This window comes from Podarcis filfolensis (genome assembly GCF_964270895.1).
Source record: "Podarcis filfolensis genome assembly, chromosome: 2".
NCBI classification, from domain to species: domain Eukaryota; kingdom Metazoa; phylum Chordata; class Lepidosauria; order Squamata; family Lacertidae; genus Podarcis; species Podarcis filfolensis.
Window position 1 is genome coordinate 90324175 of NC_139605.1, and position 18473 is coordinate 90342647.

The 18473-nt window shown below is 45.5% G+C and overlaps 1 protein-coding gene across 13 annotated transcripts in view; it reads right to left on the reverse strand.

Moving 5' to 3' along the window:
* Positions 1–18473, reverse strand: part of TMEM94 (transmembrane protein 94) — a 69573-nt gene that overhangs the window by 17608 nt on the left and 33492 nt on the right. For 7 of the 13 annotated variants that reach the window (XM_083598067.1, XM_083598066.1, XM_083598065.1 and 4 more), the window contains 13 exons: positions 17878–18080; positions 16842–16993; positions 16138–16240; positions 15148–15234; positions 13675–13791; positions 12057–12113; positions 10073–10177; positions 8871–9035; positions 7718–7930; positions 6457–6772; positions 5395–5568; positions 4004–4106; positions 2682–2899 (listed from right to left, as the gene is read on the reverse strand). In XM_083598067.1, coding sequence (XP_083454193.1) covers positions 2682–2899; positions 4004–4106; positions 5395–5568; positions 6457–6772; positions 7718–7930; positions 8871–9035; positions 10073–10177; positions 12057–12113; positions 13675–13791; positions 15148–15234; positions 16138–16240; positions 16842–16993; positions 17878–18080 — 2013 coding nt within the window. The remainder of the gene's footprint in view (positions 1–2681; positions 2900–4003; positions 4107–5394; positions 5569–6456; positions 6773–7717; positions 7931–8870; positions 9036–10072; positions 10178–12056; positions 12114–13674; positions 13792–15147; positions 15235–16137; positions 16241–16841; positions 16994–17877; positions 18081–18473) is intronic. The other 6 variants (XM_083598062.1, XM_083598060.1, XM_083598061.1 and 3 more) reach the window with 1 other exon arrangement.

Consider the following 18473-nt stretch of genomic DNA (forward strand, 5'->3'; position numbering starts at 1 on the left):
TAGGCCCAGGAGAACAGAGACATACCCATAAAAGAGAAAGACACACCAAGAACACAAGGGGAGAGGGAAAAAAAGTTGCCCATCACTTCTAAGCAGTAGCGGTAAAAGCTATACAAAGGGCATGTTCTACTTAATATAGTCATGTTGTAGAACAGGCATAGGCAAACTCCGGCCCTCCAGATGTTTGGGACTACAATTCCCATCATCCCTGACCACTGGTCCTGTTAGCTAGGGATGATGGGAATTGTAGTCCCAAACATTTGGAGGGCCGGAGTTTGCCTATGCCTACTATAGAACAATGAGGATCATTTTAACACATTAAGGCCTGGTCTACAGAGCCAGCAGGACAAGGTGGTAGAATTCTCTCCACTTGAACGTATTTCAAGTCCACTTAGTTAGTATATTGACTGTAAAATCCCATACTGATTGTTTTCGTTGTTTATGTAAAGAATTATGCAGAAATTCTGGTTTTGGTGTGCTGGCTGTTTGCCGTAATAATAAACATTGACATAATATCTCCACTTGAGCCATTCTGACATGCCCTTCGGAGCAAACAGCAGCACTTCAGACTGCAGGTGAAGGACACCACACACAAAAGTAATCACATCTAGGAGAATGCTTCCACAGCCCTGGGGTGAGGGATCTCTAGCCCTCCAGATGGGGCTGGACTACAACTCTCATCAGGTCCAGGCACCATGGCTACCGGTCAAGGATGATGAGAGCCGCAGTGCAACAACCTCTGGAGGGCCCCAGTCACATTCGAGAGCCCATCGCTCTCTCCACTGTGTTAGTTTCCTCCATAAAGGGAGCCTTCAAAAATGTGACCCACCCCACTGGCAGACTGAAGAAATGATGCAGTCCATTTTACCTGCTCAGAATTCTACCACTTTATGTCAGACTTAGGGACGTGGGTGGCACTGTGGTCTAAATCACAGAGCCTAGGGCTTGCTGATCAGAAGGTCGGTGGTTCAAATCCCCGCGACGGGGTGAGCTCCCGTTGCTAGGTCCCTGCTCCTGCCAACCTAGCAGTTTGAAAGCACATCAAAGTGCAAGTAGATAAATAGGTACTACTCCAACGGAAAGGTAAACAGCATTTCCGTGCACTGCTCTGGTTCGCCAGAAGCGGCTTAGTCATGCTGGCCACATGACCCGGAAGCTGTACGCCGGCTCCCTCGGCCAATAAAGCGAGATGAGCACTGCAATTCCAGAGTCGTCCGCGACTGCACTTAATGGTCAGGGGTCCCTTTACCTTTACCTATGTCAGACTTAAGATTCTCTCCCCAGAGTCAACCTTTAGTCTTTGCGCTGATACTTCCCATCTATTAAAAGCTATGCAGCTCCCCGTGAAACAGGGCAGGTCAGCCTCCATTGCAAATGTAGGGTTGACTAAGAACAGATTCACATGTTATCTAACATTTTTATTTATTTCTAAATCAGGTATGTTAGTGTACCCCACCCCACCCCACCCATCCCTCAAATAATTATTGTCCATGCAAGAGGACAATAAATGATGGGAAACATGAGGCAAGTTGAGGAACAGAGGAGGTTTGTTACCTATAGCACAGCATTAAAAGCTAGTAACGGAATGCACACAGGAATGTCACAATGTTCTTAATTCCCATTTTTATGCCATTTGGTGAAAGGTAGAGGTAGGATTAGGAATGCTAACTATCACCTCTTCTCAACAAGCACCAATATTAAGTGAGAATAAGCAAGTCAAGGCTGGAAGATTCGGCCCGTGGTCTGTCCATGGACAGGCGGGGCATCTGAATTCGTCCTTACTGATCTGCTCAAGGACACTCAGAGGAGCTTGCCTTGCTGAAACTAATAAGCAGCAAGAAAAGAAGGCGATCTGAAGGAGCTGGATCAAATGAGCCCTGTTTTCTGATGACAAGGCAGCCTATCCGAATATAATGTGTCAAAATTTAGACAAGCAGGATTCTTCCACAATTGGCAGGTCAGATGGGGACAAGGTTGAGACCTTGAACAATGAGGAAAGAGAGAATTCCTGATGTGATGTGGAGATCAAGGCCAATGAGGTCTTTATGCAGTCGTGGAGCCTTCCATACAAGGATCACCGTGAAAACACAGAAAACATAATCTTGCAAACAGTTAACCTCCAAAAGAAAATTTCCAAAAAGACTGGATTAATAATTGTCAACACTATTAAGATTCACCCTTTTTTGTTTGCTTGCTTAAAAGTAAATTATTTAGCGGAGGTTCTCCATTTACAAAATATTTTTCTTTCATTTTCTTGGTGATCGTCACACGGAAGGCACTGTGACGGCGCAAGGGTCTCACCATTTTTACTTTCCACGTCACATCCTTATGCAAAACACATTTGAATTGTTTGATTCAAAGCATCTACACCCAACAACTGGGTTTTTAAATCCTATGGGTTACATGCACAGCAGACGTCTACTTATGCAATGGAACTTCCCCTTCCCCTGCAGCCCCCTTTGCATCCTCAAATGTGCTCCAGAGGGTTGGGGGACACACAGGGGAGTGGAGAGGAAGGGGAAAATCATCTCATCTCATCTCACACGGAGTTGGATACAGCCCTCAAACTTCTCTCCTAAGGTCATTTTTCCGTAATCTTGTGGTATCCCATCTCGGAGTCACTTGAAGAGTGCCCTGAGATGCATGCATGGAAGGATCTGCAACGGATGCAAGGCACCTACCATCGGAGCTCCAGCTGTTCCTCCGGCTGTTCTGCTTGATGGGCGTCGTCCCAGGGAGGTCACAGGACGTGAAGATGGCACTCTGCCCGGGGACCTGCACTAGCTCTATGCACTTCCCATTGAGCTGGGAGGACAAGGCGCAGTGCATGGGCTTGTAAGAGAAGGCGGAGCAATAGCCCGAAAGACAGGCACGCTGGTAGAAATCCAACACTTTCTTCCTGAGAGCAGAGAGAGAGAATGACAAAGGCCACCAGAGATACGTTACACACAAAATAGTCTCAACGTCTGCACGCAATGCATGCCTGGCTAGTAAAACTACTGCCCAGACTCATGCTTTTCAGGGGCAGAATCTACTGGAGCTGGGAGGAGGCAAGGAAGCGGCTTCTGTTCATTCCTTATTGAGTATTTTGAAGCATCTTTCCTTTGATACTAATGGTTCACAGCCCTTGTGCATCAACCCCTTCCACACTTCTCATGGGTCAGCACTTGTTTCCCCACGGCCAATATTCAAAATTCATTCACATCTGTGACAGTTGTGTGTGTACGCTCGCAATGCACACTCCTGCATAGATATACATTCTATATGTGTATATATGTATGTGTGTGTATATATACACATATAAATCTTCACAGACACTTAGTTGTTCCTGTACCTGATATTGATTATGTAACCTTGCATTTAGTCTTTTGGCTAAACTTTGTAAGTTCTTTACAACACCTGAATGGTTTGCACTTCTCTCTCTTTCCTTGTTTAAAATAAATTGTAAAATGATGTACATGCACACACACACACAAAATCTGCACTGATGTGCGTTCTATGTGTGATGTAAGTGTGTGTGTGTGTGTGTGTGTGTGTGTACATAATCACAAAGCATTTTAAATTGTTCCAGAAATTGGTGGGGAAAGAACCTTGGTTTACTTGCTCTGGCCACTACATAGCTCATCCCAAAGCACACCTGTACTGCAGCAGCACTTGTCATGCTCTTGCAGGCTTCTTTGGGCTTAACAAGGGGGAGCATGAAGCATTACAAAAATCTGAAAAACCCACTTGACGCAAACTGATAGAGGCACCAAGAGTGCAAGTGCGTATCAGGGCCAATGGCAGCTCTACAATGCTCCGTGATTTCTGAAAAGGCATCATCTGTGGGCAGCCTAAACCTTCCTCTGCAGGAAGATCTCTGCAAGCAGAGCCCCATAAGTATGACTTGCACACAGCCATAAGCAAACTTTGGAGAAAGCAAACATCGCAGGCGACCCAAACATAAATCTCACCAGCAGTTTGTTTTTTGAAGCTGGTGACTTGTGCAGATAAGGTTGCCTACCTGTCAGAGCCAGACAGCGGATAAATATCCGAACCGTCCCAGAAGTCTGTGCAGGCCTCCAGGATGACGTCAGCAGTCCCATGGGAAAGCATCTGCTCGGTGCCTGAGAGAGAAAAACGTGGACCTGTGTCTCAACTCTAAAAATTGCTTGCTGACAGGCTGGTTTATTGTGAAGATTTCTAACACTCTACATCGCCCACAGGCTCCCTGGGTACATTTGATAATGTGACAAATGGTGATTAAACACATTTTAAGTAGGCGCTAGAAGAAACTTTTCTGTCTATCATAAAATCTACCGCTAAAGCAGAAGATCAACTGCCAGGAGCCAGGAGAGGAGCGAAAACCATTTGCTAAGTGTTATACAAGTACTAGCAACATGCCCATCAATGTGACAAGTGGCCAGGATGGGGAGGGAGGAAAGACGGAAGATGCTGCAAGTCTATTGCTGGAAGTGCAATTATTCTGTGTTATCTGGGGCACCTTTTGGATCAAGAAGAAGACTTCTCCCCCATTTAGCGTCAGGTACACAAAACCCAGACGGTGTCTCTGAGAAAAGTTTGCTGCCTGCCCCTCTTTCCCAGCAGAGCTGCCTCTTCTCAACACTGTGCCCCACTGACAACTCTCAGGCGCTCTTTAGGTGAAAGACCCAAGCGAATCTCTCTTCCCTCTCTGTAACATGGTAACTGCCTTTAAATATATATTCCTATGCTTCTCTGAAGGAAAAAGGCTAGCAGTAGCTTCCTAGTGTTCAGCCGTTGTCCTGGAGAGCCTGCTCTGTTTGCCTGCCTGAGGGAGACGCACCATCTCTTGGTCACGCTGGAGTGTGACCTAAACAAACTTGGCTTTTAAGTCTGTTATTATTCACTGTAAGTCTTCCGGGGCTTTACATATTGAAAATAAATGGTAATAAAATTTCAGCTTCTTCATTCTTCACTGAGTCTGGAAACTTCCAAGACAAGTATGGAACATACATAAGCCTTTGAACTAAACAGGAAGGAACACAGGGAAGAAGCCATGGTGACCTGACTGACAATATAGTTTAATATCCTGGTTCTAGGCAGCAACTAAAACAACCCCCCAAATTTCAACTTAAGGCCTCAGTTGAAACTAACACCCGCCAGCCACTGAGAAATAGCTCCTCTCCTAGGAGCCTTTACTGGAGAGAATTGGTAACTTCCCTGTAGAAGCATGGAAATGGCCTTTCCTCCTGTTCTGGCTTATATTTTAGGACCACGTTCCCAAGTCCTTTGCTATTCCCTTAAGAATACATACAAAGGGCCCTGAATAGATTGGCTAGGCCGCCAGCCAAATTGCAGTCCCAGAGGTGGTATGTTAATGGTCATCCTTCTGATCACATGTTAGTCAAAATCCCGCCAAGTTAGTATCCTTACTGGTAGTAGTGTCTTTGACAAAAAGGCTGATCATGTGGCTCAAAGGTGGTCTCCTTTTGGTGATGAAGGAGAGTTTCCCAAGCATCGTCTCCTTCACCATCTCATCTGATGGCAGCCGGTAAAGGGCCAAGTAGTTCTCCTGCTTGAAAAGCTCTTTGGCACCAGGTGTAAAGCCTGGGGGAGGGGGGAAAAAGTAATATGGGAGGCGAACTCTTGGACAACAGTAATCCCAAGGAATATGGCGCTGCTCTCCAAGTTCATCTGCCATTCTCCTCTGCCTATGATCATTGCCTAAAGGACTGCCTTGCCTCATATAACCACCTAGCAGAATTGATTCATGCGTATACGCGCAGTGCCAGGAAATAAATAAAACAATTCAAACATGGAAATAGCAGGAGAGAGCTGGCGAGTCCTCGTGGCTCACAAGGAGACCCTCCCCCAGAGCCCAAAGAGGACGTCAGTGAGGGCAGATGAGGCCCCAAAGAGTCAGGGGCTTTGTTTATGCTACTGCTCCTCCCCGCCTAACAGCTGAATGTGCGGGGTAGCGCAACAGCAACAGCCGCTTTCCCGCATGACTTCCAGCCTCCTGCCGGCCCCAGAGCTTCAATTCCAGCTGAGGATTTTTAATAATAATAATAATAATAATAATAATAATAATAATAATAATAATTATTATTATTATTTATTATTTATACCCCGCCCATCTGGCTGAGTTTCCCCAGCCACTCTGGGCGGCTTCCAATCGAGTGTTAAAAACAATACAGCATTAAATATTAAAAACTTCCCTAAACAGGGACTAACTTCAAGCACTGATTCAAGATTATCAGTTACCTCTTCTTTTTCCCCTCGGATGCATATTTATAGCATGGGTTAGAGAGAGAACAGCCAAGAGGGCATTTAAAGAGTGTTTGGAGGGTGCTTCCCATTTTACATGATTTCACTTGTGTGCGCAGGGGCCCAGAAGGTAACCCACGCATACGTTGAGAGTCCCCTGTGCTAACACACAGCAAAGTTACAGTGGCACCCCCCACCAGCTGACCTCTCCGCCTCTGCCCTCCTCACCTATGAGCCTAGCCAGCTCACAGAGTCCCCACGGAATATGGACAGGCAACACGGCATTGTGCGTCTCCTGCAAGGCGATGTTGCAGAGGTGGTCGGAGAATCGGCACAGGCGCTCCGTCACGCTGGCGTTGCACAAGTTAAGCAGCACGTTCAAGCCCAGGGGCTTCAGGGAGGTCAAGTGCATCTGCCAGTTGGAGTCGTCAAACTGGATGCAGGAGGGGTTCTGCTGGTCTTGGGAGAGGCTCAGCATCTCCAAGTGGTAATCGCACACAAAGTCTTCCGCCTCGCATGCCAGGCCCTCGCTGTCAGCCTCAACCTGGCTCAACATTCAAGAAACGCAAAGTCAAAAGTTAAGGTGCCAGCATTCATTCCCCTTTCAGAGGGGGAGAAAAATTCAGAAATGGTTAGTGCACAACTTGCAGGCTACATCAGTGGTGGGGAAGCTTTGACACTGCAGGTGCTCTTTGACTATAAAACCCATCAGACCCAGCCAGCAAGGTCAAAGGTCAGGGATGATGGGAGTTGTGATTCAAGAATGTCTGGGGACCCAAAGCTGAGAAAGACTGGGTTAGAAGTTGTGGATGGGAAGTCAATGACTTAACACAGATGTTGCCTAAACCCACTGAAATCAATAGGCTTGAGTGACTCAGGCACTACTGGATTGGCACCAGAAACTTTTTACTTGCTCTAACATTGCATAACAATGACCAGCAAAGCCACTCAACTAGAAACTTGCACATGAAATGAGTCCTGCTTCTCTAACCTATTGGTTCTGCCATCCTCTGTTGTGTATTCTCCTAAAGCAGGAGTGGAGGACTTGTGGACCTGTAAATGTTGCTAGATGTCAACTTCTATCATCCTTGACATCTGCAGGGCTTTGGTTTCCTACCTAGGAACTACAAACAGCCCTCAGAGCTCTTTAATTTAATTGGCAGAATAATTAGCATCCTGAAAAACCTTCGGTCTCTCTACAGACAGACATATAGGCACAAGGCCTTAAATCATAAACCTAGCTAGGTAGCCACATGCAAATCAGTCTGTGGTGCTTTGGGACAGCAGGCACTTATAGTTTCCCCTAAGACACACTTATTCCTTTTGCCCTAAGAAGAGGAGTTTTCAAATGCTCTTTCTTCCTCTCTCATGTTCACAACTCTTACCCTCCCGCCTTATCTACCGATGACTCCTTAGCAGACTAGGACGCCACCCTTTCCTAACTGGACAAGACAACCTCCTGACCTCTGCAGCCTTTGGCATTCCTTACCTGCATGGGCTCCTCCTCCCCGCCCTCGATGTCCTTACTGAAGCTCACATTGGATCCCGAAGGGTGTTTGCTGCGGCCGGTTGGCTTCTTGTGAGTATGAGCCTCAGAAGACTTTGGGGTGTTGCCGGTAGACCACTCCGCTCTGTCTTGCTCATTGGTGATGTGAACGATGTCTGACAAAGGCCCCGAGAGCAGAGCGTCCCTTTCGTGGGGCTGTAATACAGCATAAGAAGAGTTAAGCAGAGAAACACCTGTGAGTCGAACAGGAAGAGGAAAAATGCATTACTTAGCGACTTCAGGACCCCAGAAGACTTGGTTTATCCTTCCAGGTGAAGGGGGAAGTTGGACCCGGTTTTAAGACAGAAACTGCCTTGGTCACTAAAGTGGACAACTTGTGGCAGATGATGAGGGGACGAGTGAACTTTTTGATTCTCCAGATTCCCAATATTAATTCCAATTTATTCATTTGTTGCTCACTGTTTTAATCATTCTGACTGAAATGAAGGGGGGTATATGTGTGAATTATGTATTATTATTATTATTAATGTTTTGTTGGTTGGTTCACCATGGTATTGCTGCTTTTTTACTGTTCAATTTTGTCTTTTTTGTTGTTGTTGCTTTTTCCTCCCCTAGGAGCCACTACTGAGTTGATTATGTAAAATAAAGCAAGTCCCAAATTTTCAAACTAAATAAATAGTGGTGGCAAATAATTTATTTGTTTATTTATTTACATGCCGCTTTTCAAAACTAAAATTTACAAAGCGCTTTGCAGTAACAGTATAAAAACCAATAGCATCCAATAAAACGATAGAAAGTCAGCTAAAATTAGAAAGCAAACCGGAAGCAGTTTATCAAAGGATAGACAAAGCAGACCAGGTTTTTTTTATTAACTGAAAATACCAGCTAAGAATGAGGCTGAGTACACCCTCCTGAGGAACAAGCTTCATTCCAAATTGTTGGGCAACTGTGAAGAATGGCCCTGCTCTGAGGAGATGCCAGTAATGCACTGCTAGAGGGTGACAGCCTGAAAGGGGTCTCTCTGGCAGATGTTAAGACACAAGAGGGTTGAGGGGTTTCTATAAGAAACTGGGGAGAAAAGAAGGCAGAATTTCTTGACAAACCAGACTCTGTGGTCCAAAAAGCTGTCTCTCACCTCTTCGTCCAATTCTGGGTGGCAGAAGGAGCGTGTGGAGAGTTCATCTGTCAGGTCTTCATGGCTGCTATGAGGAGGTTCCACTTTACCACTGAAGAACAAAACCGTCTCTGGACTGGGATTAGGCCAGGACAGAATTCCTTGCTTATCCACACAGCAAAGCACCTAAAAACAGGCCCAAGACATCCCACAACACCCCAGGGACACACAAAAAACTATTGGCAAGACTGTGCATGAATCACCGAGGCAGATAAATATCAGCCGTATCACCTCAGCCTTCAAGCACAATGGATAGCAGAAGGAAAGGCCCTTTCTGAGTAGCCTCCCATCCCTGGAGACTTCCCTTAATGCTACCAAATACAGCACTAACCTCCTCAACATCTCTGTCAGTTTAATGTGCAGGTGCCACCACAAGATAGTTTAAAGATAGGATGGCTCAGTGGCAAGCAGCCTCCCCAGTTTAGTGATAAGCCATCTAAGGCCAAGACGCATTCATGCTGAAGAAAGCAAAATGTGACCCTTGTCAGTGTCCTTTATGACTCACTGCCGCAGGTTTCCCAGGCTGCTCCACATAGGACAATCTCCTGAAAACTATCTATGCTATGTGCAGGAATGAGGAATGCTACCAAAAAAAAGAAAGAGAGAGGGCAGAAGGCACAACTCTAGAATGAGTACTTGGAGTGTAAATGCTTCCAAGGCACAAAACAGTAAGTTCAGATTTATATGTGATTAATCTAAAAAGAAAGTGCTTGGGTCTATCACATTTTTCCCTGACCAGCAGATACTACTGTCAGTTGCTTGAAGCAAGAAACAGCTAGCTAGTCCATCCAGATCGTAAGAGCTTGCCCAAGGTTACTGCAGAAATCTGACCTCCTGTGTTTCAGACACTAGGGTCAAGCTGAATGTATTATCTAAGTCACTAACTCAGAAATATCCAGCTAACAATACAGACGCCCTCATGGGATTTAGAAGAATCTTTTGGAAGCTGCCATGATATGGAGTCAGGCAATTGGCCTATCTAGCTTAATGTTCTCCAGGATTTCAGACAAGAGGACATCTGCAGCCCGACTTGGAAAAGCATATGCTCTACCACTGAGCTATAGCCCTTGCCCTGTAAAAGAAACAGGAAACCTAAGGACCCAGCAGGCAGACCCTGCAACTAGGATGCTCACTGTCAGATCACTCCTTGCAAGCATACTTACTGTGACAGATCCCAGGCTGTGAAGCAAACTAGAGGTGAAGGTGAGGGTTGGAGACCTGCCCTTCAGAACATGCAGGAAGTGGCTCCAGATACACCGCATCATTTCCTGCCAAAAAAAAGGAGGGGAATTGGACATGAATGGATACACAAAGTGAAGGAAAAGAGGCAAGGAGTTTCAGTTCATTGTGAAATGAGATCCATTTCCAGAAAAGGCAGGACTACAGGAAAGTGCGCTGCTTCACATTTCTGAAGGAAGGAAGGTAAAGCCTGCTGTACATAAACAAGAGAGCTGGTGCTTGAAGAAACTCAATGAGATGATCAATAGACAGGTTGTACAAAATGCTTGTAGCATGGGATTTCATTTATAAGGTTCACTCGATGGATTCCATGCCGCATTGTGGTTTTATTGTTCAGTCCCGTATTATGGGATGCTCAGAGAACACTGCTAAGGAGCAAAGACACAATCTAATATTGGAGGCAAACTGGTGGAAAAGCAGGCTATAATGAATTTATTTCCAATATTTCATACCACTTAACCCAATTAAAATACAACAGAATATCTTAAAAACAAGTTAATAAAGCACAAGCACAAGAGGCATTTAAAAGTCATTATCCTCTTCGTCACATTAATTACCGGGGGGGGGGGGCATTCTAAAGAGTAGGTGCTAACACCAAGAAGGCCCACTTCCATGTTGTCATAGGGTGACAATCCACTGCATCATTTATTATTTTCATGTGTATATTGGCTGTCTGCTAAAACACAATGAACTGACTGACTATTGGCAATCCAATAGTCATGGAATGACCAGCAGGGTCTCCTCAGAAGTTCTTAAAGATTGGCCTGGTCTGTGTCTGCCAGATATCCTGGTCCCAAGTTGCTTAGGGTTTTAAATGTTAGTAACAAAACCTGGAATTTGGCTCACTAACTAATAGGCAGCCAACACAGTGTATTCTTATCATCAGTATTATCAGTTAAATGCTATAGATGGGTTCAATTTTGGGAAACAATTTATTGAAGATTTACCAAGAAAATTTACTGCCACAGTATTTCCCAACCACCCACCCAATCCTTGGTGTAGTCACTACGGAAGTCACTGAGCAGCCCAAATTGGTCCTTGCTTCTGACTGAGGAAAGCAAGACGTGCCGCCAAGAAATCATTTTGATTCCATTTGACTAAATTACGTTTTTGGTGGGCGAGAGTGAAGCAAGGACAAACTGCCTTCTGGAGTTCATTGTGATGAAGTCTGAGCATCTATGAAAGTACAGCTGCAGAGAAGGGCAGACATATTGAGGTGGTCAAGGTGCCACCCCAAGTGTGGAGAACCTGTGGCCCTCCAGATGTTGCTGAACTAAAATTCTCAGTAGCCCTGGCCACTAGTCATGCTGGCTGGGGCTGATGGGAGTTGCAGTTCAACAACATCAGCAGAGCTAACTACAAAAATAGACTGCAACACAGAGGCTCCAGGGCCAACTTAGAAATCCCAGCCCTTCTGTTTTCCCCCTGTCCCATTCAATGAAAACATATGAGCATGATTTCCATTCTTCCTCTTCCTACTTTGATTTCGATGATTTGTCTATATGAAAGTCTGTCCAAGTCCCTGTGATACTTACCAGTCTCTCTCAGTCAGCTATTTCCACCCAGAAGGGCAATCAATATACGATTTGAAACTCATCTTGTTTAAGATTCAGATTTTAAACATTCTAGGCAACTGCAGGCTTGAATCACAAGGCCTTTCGCTCTCAGACAATCAAAGGGAACTGTGAGCATCTGCTATGAGAAAGAGCATGGGGGGGTGGGGAAGTGTGCATCCGGCATGCGAAGCGCAGGAGGAGCAAACGAAAGCGCCAACAAAGCGAGAGACACCAGCAGCAGGATATAAGCACAAGTGGGCAAGCAGATCACAGAGAGAGAGGATGGAGAGGATCTTACGGTACTGTGCAACACCACAAGAACAAGATGCAAGACTGGTTAATAAAATAGTACCTGGGTAGATACCACCTCTGTGTAGCTGCTCAGTGTGTCCTCTGAGAACTTAGCCAGCTGCAGCAAGAGAACAAATTGGTTACTATCAAGGTGCTGAGAAACGATGCATGAGGAACATCCCTTGGAAAATATTTTTTCACCAGTGGAAGATATGGATGAGAAATGGGCTTTGCTCTGCAGGACCTGAACAGAATCCAGAACCCTGCCTTGGCTACGCTTTGTCCAAGTCAAGAATTAGAACCCAAATGACACTGTCCTTTTTTCTGAGTATCTTCGAGAGATGGAATCGGTGAAGGAAACTCGAGGTTCATCTTGGACTGGTGTCTCGATGTAGAAGATGATAGTATTTTATCTGAACTGGGTACATTACCCCCATTCAAAATGGTCAGGAGGAGCGTCAAATACAAAGGTGGCCCACAAGATGGTTTGAAGAGGAAACTGGGGGAAAGGTGATGGAAAGAAAGGAACAGCATCATGCAGAATGAGAGAACAAGAGCTCAGATCCAATAGGTGAAGGGAAGGCCAGGAGAAGACAGGAGGACACATGATCCAAGAGCCTGATCAAGGAGGAAAGGGCTGTAACTGCTATATTCCAAACAGATTAGGGGGGAAATAGATACAAGAGAGGATGCTACTCTAAGTCAAGATGGAACTAAGACACAAACAAGCATTCAGGTGACAGCGATGCAGACTCACATCTGAAATTTAATCACAGAGGGGGAAAGAACTGGCAGGATAGAGAAAGCAAACATGAAAACAACTGGGAACACAAGTGTGGGTGACAGGGAACATGGAGGTGCTGGCAACAAGGTGGGGAAAGGGGGAAGAGGAAGAGAAGGAACTTAAGCTTTACATGCCTGCAGCAAGCAGAAATGGAGAAGAGAGAGAGAGAGAAGAGGGCAGTGAATGGAAGAGACAGAAGTAACATCTGGAGTGGTAGGAATCAACTGACAGATGAACCAGCTGCCCCCTTTCTCCCTTCACACAGAAGATAAAAAGCCTCTCCTATTATTCTTGCACCCCAGAGATTGGGGGGGACCCACACAAAATCTGGCTTTATAGATATTAGACAATTATTAAGAAGACTTTGCAGAACAGTCAAAAGCTAGAGCCCAAATACTGGCTGCGACAGGCAAGCAGGCACTTGGACCTACCATCTCTGTTCTTCAAGCCTTTCGGAGAAATTATTCAGAGCTGAGAGCACCCAGCAGCTTGTCCATCAGGCCTTCCTACGACCCCCATTTTGCCCATTCCCCAAACCTAACAGACCCGTGTCAGTTCTACTTCCAACTATTCTGTTGGAAGATGGGTGGCATATAAAGAATACTATATTATTATTATTATTATTATTATTATTATTACTACTACTACTACTACTACTATTACTACTACTACTACTACGTTCGTCTCCCCACCCCATGGCAATACTTCCACTTGTACCCACAACTGATCCAGTTTCAAAGGTTCACAGGGCAAAATGGAAAAACACAGGCCCACTTTATTTGTATTTTTCAGACCTAGGAAACATTTGTGAACTCCCCTCTTGTCTCAGTAGTCCAGAATTGCCTTTACCCAGTCCACCCTCTTCCCAACAACATGATGTTGTAGAAGTACCTACCAGGGAAGTGGGTGAGGTCTTGCTCATCTGGGCCAGGACTCTGGCTTCACCAAAGGCAGTGGCAAGAATCCACAGGACAGGGAACAGCAGCGGGAGGATGGGCAGGACCCCATTGACCTGTGAAGGCATTCCAGGTCTCCAGTTAGTATAGCTGAAGATTGGCTCCGTCACTTCCCCAACAGCAGCACACACACACCCCAGTGAGCAGGAACCGCTTGCTCACAAGAACATTATTACTTATACTTCCAAGATGTGTCCAGCGCTCAAGATCAATGGACAGGTGTGCAAAGAAACACACACACACACACACACACACACACACACGTAAAGAAGAGACGAGGTTAAATGAACATCACTGTGCTTCCAAGGCCACTTCTGCTATTCTGTCTGGACATGTATGGGCTGCAGATGATCAGTGTTCCTCTGTAGATTTACCGTATTTTTCGCCCTATAGGGCACACCGGCCCATAGGGCGCACTTATTTGGGGGGAGGGATAAAGAAAAAAATATATTCCCCCCCCCCCCGCAAGCTCTGGGAGCGATGGCGAGGTTGCGCTCAACCTCGTCATCGCTGCCGGAGCTTGCGGGGCTGGGGGCAGGGGAAGCCCGAGCTTCCCCCGACCCCAGCCCCCAGAACGGGTCCGGGAGCAATGGCGAGGTTGTGCTCAACCTCGCCATCACTCCCGGAGCTTGCTGCTATCCGAAGCCCGGGGAGCGCGGCGCTGTAGCCAGCTGCGCACCCCGGGCTTAGGGCAGCTATCTGCAAGCCTGCGGCGCCCAGCGGGAACTCGCCGGGCTCTGCAGGCTTGCGGATAGCTGCCCTAAGCCCGGGATGTGCAGTGCCACGCTCCCCGGACTTCGGGCTGCAAGCAGCTATCCGCATGCCTTCGGAGCCCACAGGAGTTCCCACCAGGCTCCGCAGGCTTGCGGATAGCTTCCTGAAGCCTGCATTCACCCCATAGGACGCACACACATTTCCCCTTCATTTTTGGAGGGGGAAAAGTGCGTCCTATAGAGCAAAAAATACAGTAAAGTGCTGATCACCTACAAGCCCATCATGGTACTTTTAAACTGAGAGGAAAAGCTACAGTTTCCATATGAATCTCAGATGCAAAAGGAAACGTAATCAAAACAAGCATATGGAAGTCCAAGAGGAGAGATGTTTCTAGACACAGGCTAAACCAGAAAACACTAACAGAGGACAAATATCCCCACAGGAAAAATAAAGAACAGAAGTGAAGAGCCCTTCAGAAGGTAAACTACATTCAGGCCACAGAAGCTTCTTGGTGAATTAGTGTTTAAAATCAATTTTGCATCCACATCATAGCTAGGCGGATTTGCATCAAGCATGTATACGCACACACACACACACACACACACACACCCCAGTATAGCCCAGAAAGGTATGTCTTTCCTGATATTAGGAAACTAAGTGAAGTTCAAAGAAAATAAAAACACATTCTTCTATTTTACCTGCAGCTGAAGCAATGTGTATTGCCAAGGGACAACTCCAGGAGCCATGAAAACAAAGCGTATGGCATTGGTGATCAGGAAACCAATCTGCCGTTTAAGGAAAGGAGACAGCATTAGAAGCCCATATATGTAAATCACTATGATAGGTGTAGCTATATCACTTAAAACACTACAGAAACACTTTCTGGTTATTATTACATGAAAGCAATCAGAGCCTCAATGGCCCAAGCCATTTGAAAAAAGTAAATGTCTCCCAGAACTGATCAGGAAGCTGCCTAACACCAAAGAGCATACGTCGAACTGGCTCAGCACCAACCATCAGAAGGCTCTCCAGGGTCTCAGGCAGGGGACACTCCCAGTCCTACCTGGAGATGATGGACTGAATACAAGACCTTCTGCATGCAAAGCAGGTGTCCTACAACTGTGTTGGAAATAAAAGTTTAAAAATCTAAATCTAAAGAAAAAAGAAAAAAGAATAGAACTGTAGAATTGGAAGGGACCACAAGGTTTATGTAACCCAAGCCCCTGTAATACAGGAATCTTTTGCCCCATAACCCTGAGATTAAGAGTTTCATGCTCTCTACCAACTGAGCCATCCCAAGCCCTATAAGTAGTGACTAATTTTGGATGTGACAAAAAATGCATTACTTAATGGAGCCTGTTCACTTCATTTGCCTAAAAAAAAAAATTGCCTAAAGATGATGCATACTTTACATATAAACTGGAGTCTAAGAACCCAGGGTTTGCCATGATAATCCATGGATTTTGCCAAATTCTCTTCTGTGAACAAACCAAGTAATTCCAATATTCTACCACTGAATGCAGAGCTCCAAAGAGTATGACCGATACCCAAAACCAATCAAGAACCTACTGCATGAGTTAGAACTGCTCAGGTCACAGGAAGTTGTAGTCAAATGCAATGGTCCCAGCCACCTGGAACCTGATTGGACCAAGCCTGGTCACAAAAAGCAGCTCATCAATAGGACGTACCAGCACAATGGGAACGGCAAGCTTGAGCATCACCGACTGTACAGTGAACCTTTCGTTATCCAGAGCAGTCACGGAACGTGACAAAGCCATGTCTAAACATAACCTGAAACATAACAAAATATTTACAGAGGATTTTGCAAAGTTCCAGGTATTTATTGCTTTCTTTCTTTTACCTCCCAGCTTTATACAGCAAACCACTATATGGGACTGGTATATTCCATCCAAAGAGTTGATTTGTCAGATGGCAATACTTAAATATTGTGCGGCAGAGATTTTTATGACTATAATGTATTCTTGTGGTTATAACTGAACACAGGATAGATTGAACATATTTTATTTGTTTATTTCAAATGTGTAACTTGTCCTTCCTCCCCAAAGGGAGCTCAGGGCAGATCACAAAAATCAGATGAAAACAATTTAAAAGCAGCACTATAGCATATATTCAAGGAAACAGTTAAAGCCAGCGGTGTAAAAATGTCATAAAACTCTCAGCCCAAAGCCTGGATAACTAAATATTTTTTTCAAAAAGGTTTTTGCATGTTTATTGAACACATATGAAAAGGGGGGCTGCTCTATTTTCATTGGGAGTTCGTTCCATAGCCAGGAAGCCACCACTAAGAATGCCCTGTTTCAGATGAATTCTCCATCCATTCTGCTACCTTACTTCAAATTTCAGTAACAGACTGTCCTCACATTGAACTTACCTGACATTGTCAATCACTGGTGTTTTTGTGACACGGAAGAGCCGATACTGTTGTGGATTCTGAGGTCCCTTCTTCACCTCCCCATTTGGAGATGGTGGAGGAGAAAAGGGGGGAAAGAGATCCCCAGGCTCCAGGACAATGTGCTCATCATCCTGTTAGAAGAATGGGAGACAAAAGCTGAAAACGGGCAAACTCAGGGATCCTTTGGAGAACTCTTGCTTCTTAAAGCAACAGAATTTATATATTGCCAACTCATGGCAATCCCTACACTATTGTACTCATTTCAGATACACATAATGCTTCTGAGCATTAAATGCCATGTTGTGCCCTGCCTGGGCTGCTTATCTGAATGGCAAGCACATCTCCATTTACTGACTAACTCTCTAAACCGGGGTGGGCAACCCGTGGCGCTCCAGTTGTTTGTGACTTGCAGCTCCCATCAGCCCCAGCCAGCATGGCCAAAAGCTCAGGGATGATGGGAACCAATAAGATTTCAGACATACACAGCTTGGGTCTTCCATTCTTTGCACAACTTCTTATCTCTCACCAAAGACCTAAATCACAGTTCTCACATACTTTACAGCCCTTACCAGTTTCCCCCCCCCTAGAAAAATAGGTGCCGATAGTCACCATGAAGTTCTAGTTACAGGTAGGTGGCCATGTTGGTCTGCCGTAGTCAAAACAAAATAAAATAAATAAAATAAAATAAAATAAATTCCTTCCAGTAGCACCTTAAACTAAGTTAGTTATTGGTATGAGCTTTCGTGTGCATGCACGAAAGAAGCGTGCATCTGAAGAAGTGTGCATGCACACGAAAGCTCATACCTGTAACTAACTTAGTTGGTCTCTAAGCTGCTACTGGAAGGAATTTTATTTTTTGTTATTTTTATTTTATTTTGTTTCACCATGAAGTTGTTACAGTAGGTGTCACACTTTTTAACCAAAAGAAGGTGCCCTTGAATACCCGCTGGAAAAAAAGCACTGGCCCTTATAATACTTAGGACCCTGGTGCAAAGAGAGAAGAAACTTGAGTTACCTTAATCCCTCTAAGAGAAGTGAAGGACTCCTGCCCTGGCCTCAGGGCAACGACATCACCCGTTACTAACAAGCTGACTGGAAGATTGACAAGATGGCCGTCCCGGTAGACCCAGTGGAGTGACCAGGAGGGGGCAAAGGGCATGTGAAGGTCAGGGTACATGGAGTTTGTCCAGCTCAGCTCTTTGCCATCCTTCAAGGCATCTGGAAAGTAGATTAGCAGGAGAGGTATGGTGGTGCCATGGCCAGAGGGGGTGGGCTTTGGGTGAGAAGTCACATCCCCCACTACGGCAGGAATCCATTCTGGATGCATTTTAGTGCATGGATTGCCTTAATTGCATGAATGCACCTTTTAAAAAATGTGAACAGTATCTGCAAAGGTGGTGCTTGGGTAGCAGTGAAACTATAAGGACCGCCCCACAGCAGTCCTGACAAAGATCACCCTCCTGAAGCTGCAGTTTGCACCAGGAAGCAAGCCTCCGCTGGTACCAATGCAGCTCCAGGGCACGACTTTCATCAAGACTATGGTAGGGAAGAAGTTAAACTCCTTCTCCCCCTCTCTTTCCACTCCCTGTAGTCAAACTGCTACTCAAGCCC